The sequence below is a fragment of the Sesamum indicum genome, linkage group LG8 (genome assembly GCF_026168435.1).
Source record: "Sesamum indicum cultivar Baizhima isolate 11 linkage group LG8, ASM2616843v1, whole genome shotgun sequence".
Taxonomy (NCBI): domain Eukaryota; kingdom Viridiplantae; phylum Streptophyta; class Magnoliopsida; order Lamiales; family Pedaliaceae; genus Sesamum; species Sesamum indicum.
This window is the reverse complement of record NC_142664.1, coordinates 7,610,825-7,614,253: the sequence shown is the minus strand read 5'-3', so window position 1 is coordinate 7,614,253 and position 3,429 is coordinate 7,610,825. Positions and strand designations below refer to the sequence as shown.

General features: G+C 39.4%; 1 protein-coding gene across 1 annotated transcript; it reads right to left on the bottom strand.

The window, feature by feature from the left end:
- Window positions 1–558: 558 nt before the first annotated feature.
- Window positions 559–1,413, bottom strand: LOC148787161 (uncharacterized). The gene has a single exon (XM_088883508.1). The coding sequence runs from the start codon at window positions 1,411–1,413 to the stop codon at window positions 559–561; it is 855 nt and encodes a 284-aa protein (XP_088739634.1).
- Window positions 1,414–3,429: the final 2,016 nt, after the last annotated feature.

The following is a 3,429-nucleotide window of genomic DNA, read 5'->3' as shown; positions in this document are numbered from 1 at the left end:
TGCCGTGAAGTGCTGTGCGATCTTTAGCTCCTTGCACCATACCGTGATCTTCCTGCCCTGGAACTGCGTGCCATTATCGGATATCAATATTCGAGGTATACCGAATCTGCATATGATGTTTTTCCAGATAAAGTTGATGACTTCCTTCTCAGATATTTTGGTTACTGCTTCTGCTTCGACCCACTTGGAGAAATATTCGACCGCCACAATGATAAATTTCTTCTGAGCTTGCGCGGGTGGAAAGGGTCCTACGATGTCGATTCCCCACTGATTGAACGGACATGCTATTCTGATCGGTTCCATCAGGGTCGCGGGCTGATGTATTAAGGAGGCATACCTCTGGCAGCTTTCACATTTTCTCACTAAATTCTTCGAGTCTTCGACTACGGTGGGCCACAAATATCGTTGTCGCACCACTTTTTGAGCCAGCGATCTCGTACCCGAATGATTGCCACAACTTCCCTCATGTATTTCATGAATCACGTAAAGGGCTCTCTCTTCATCCAGGCATTTCAAGAGAGGGCTGTCTACTGTCCGTTTGTAGAGCTGGCCCTCCAACTACGTGAATCGAGCAGCTCGAAATTTGACTCTTTTCGCCGCCACCGGATCGCTAGGCAAGGTGCCGTCCTCAAGGTACCTTTCGATTTCGTTCATCCAAGACCCTGCCTCTGAGACGACCTGGACTTTTGTTCTACTCGCAAGGGCCGACTGCTCGCGTACCAAGGCTGTGATTTTGCGATCTCGGATTCCATCCATTGCTGCTCCAAACTTCGACAGAGCATCCGCTTTGTCGTTCTCTACTCTGTGGACCTGCAAAACTGAGCATCTACTGAACTTCCCCATCAATCGCTGCACGATCTCTTTATATTGGGTCATTGTTCTCTCTCTCGTCTCGTATGTTCCTTCGATTTGCATAGCAATCACCTGTGAGTCGGTAAAAACTTCCAGATCTCGAGCACCTGCTTCATATGCAAGCTCCAGTCCCAATACCAATGCCTCATACTCCGCCTCATTGTTTGTCACCGGGAATGACAGGCGAGCGGCAACTTCAATCTCGACTCCCTCTGGTCCTTGGATCAATATGCCTGCTCCTCCATTATTCGCGTTAGAGTACCCATCGACATGCAGCATCCATTTCGAACAAGGCTGTTCGACTGTTCCGGGCTCTTTCTGATCGCTGACTAACTCTGTCATGAAATCTGCTATCACATGCGCTTTCTGGGCTGTTCTGGGCTGATACTCAATATCGTACTGCCCCAATTCTACTGCCCACTTAATCAATCTTCCGGAAGCTTCGGGTCGCGACATCACGTGTTTGAGGGGGTGGTTCGTCAGCACCACCACTTTGTGCAATTGGAAATATGGTCGCAATTTTCGAGCTGTTACAACTAAGGCGAGGGCGAGTTTTTCCATCTCTGAATATCGTGATTCAGCCCCCTAGAGCATTTTACTGACATAGTAGACTGGATTTTGATTGCTAGCTTGTTCCCTTACCAACACCGAGCTGACCGCGTTTTCGGACACCCCTAGATACAAAAACAATGTCTCCTCTTCCTTCGGGTTCGCGAGCAGTGGAAGCTTTGTGAGATATTCCTTCAACTCCTGTAAAGCCTGATCGCACTCTGGTGACCACGTGAAGTTCTAGGTTTCTTTAAGACTTTAAAAAACGGCAAGCTTCAAAATTTAGCTGTTTTGCAACGTTTTATTAAAGCAAGTTTGATTCCCTTTTTTACAGAATTGACATTATTATTACGCTTCGAAAATTAACAACACAAATTCTTGTGTCTAGACCAACGTTTGGGTCAAATTTCGTCGAATTCTGAGAACGTTCAAAATTTACCTGTTCTACACGATTTTATTAAACCAAGTTTGTTTCCCTTTAATACAAACTTGTAGATATTATTATGCTTAGTAAATTTACCACACAAATTCTTTGGTCTAGACCAACGTTTGGGTCAAGTTTAATTGAATTCTAACAACGTTCAAAATTTAGTTGTTTTGCATTGTTTTATTATAGCAACTTTGTTTCCCTTTTATACAAACTTGTAATTATTATTTCGATTAGAAAATTAAACACACAAATTCTTGTGTCTAGACCAACGTTAGGGTCAAGTTTCGTTAATTTTTTAGAACGTTCAAAATTTAGCTGTTTTGCACGGTTTTATTAAAGCAAGTTTGCTTCCCTTTTATACAAACTTGTAGTTATTATTTGCTTAGCAAATTTGCCACACAAATTCTTGGGTCAAGACCAACGTTTGGGTAAAGTTTCGTCGAATTCTGAGAACGTTTAAAATTTAGTTGTTTTGCACGGTTTTATAAAAGCAATGTTTGTTTCCCTTTTATACAAACTTGTAGTTATTATAAACTTAGCAAATTTACCACACAAATTCTTGGGCCTAGACCAACGTTTGCGTCAAGTTTCGTCGAATTCTCAGAACGTTAAAAATTTTGCTGTTTTGCATGGTTTTATTGAAGTAAGTTTGTTTCGCTTTTATACAAACTTATAGTTATTATTACACTTAGCAAATTTTCCATACAAATTCTTTGGTATCGACCAACGTTTGGGTCATGTTTCGTCGAATTCTGAAAACGTTCAAAATTTAGCTGTTTTGCAAGGTTTTATTAAAGCAAGTTTGTTTCCCTTTTATACAGACTTTTAGTTGTTATTACGCTTAGAAAATTAACAACACAAATTCTTATGTCTAGACCAACATTTGGGTCAAGTTTCGTCGAATTTTGAAAACGTTCAAAATTTAGCTGTTTTGCACTGTTTTATTAAAGCATGTTTGTTTTCCTTTAATACAAACTTGTAGTTATTATTATGCTTAGCAAATTTACCACACAAATTCTGTTGTCTAGACCAACGTTTGGGTCAAGTTTAATCGAATTCTGACTACGTTCAAAATTTTGCTGTTTTGCACGGTTTTATTAAAGCATATTTGTTTTCCTTTAATACAAACTTGTAGTTATTATTATGCTTAGCAAATTTATCACACAAATTCTTGTATCTAGACGAACGTTTGGGTTAAGTTTCGTCGAATTCTGATAATGTTCAAAATTTAGCGGTTTTGCACGGTTTTATTAAAGCAAGTTTGTTTCTCTTTTATACAAACTTGTTGTTATTATTATGCTTAGCAAATATACCACATAAATTCTTGGGTCTAGACCAACATTTGCATCAAGTTTCGTCGAATTCTGAGAACGTTCAAAATTTAGCTGTTTTGCAAGGTGTTTTTATTAAAGCAAGGTTGTTTTCCTTTTATACAGACTTGTAGTTATTATTACGCTTAGAAAATTAACCACACACATTCTTGTGTCTAGACCAACGTTTGAGTCATGTTTCGTCGAATTCTGATAACGTTCAAAATTTAGTTCTTCTGCACGGTTTTATTAAAACAAGCTTGTTTTCCTTTAATACAAACTAGTAGT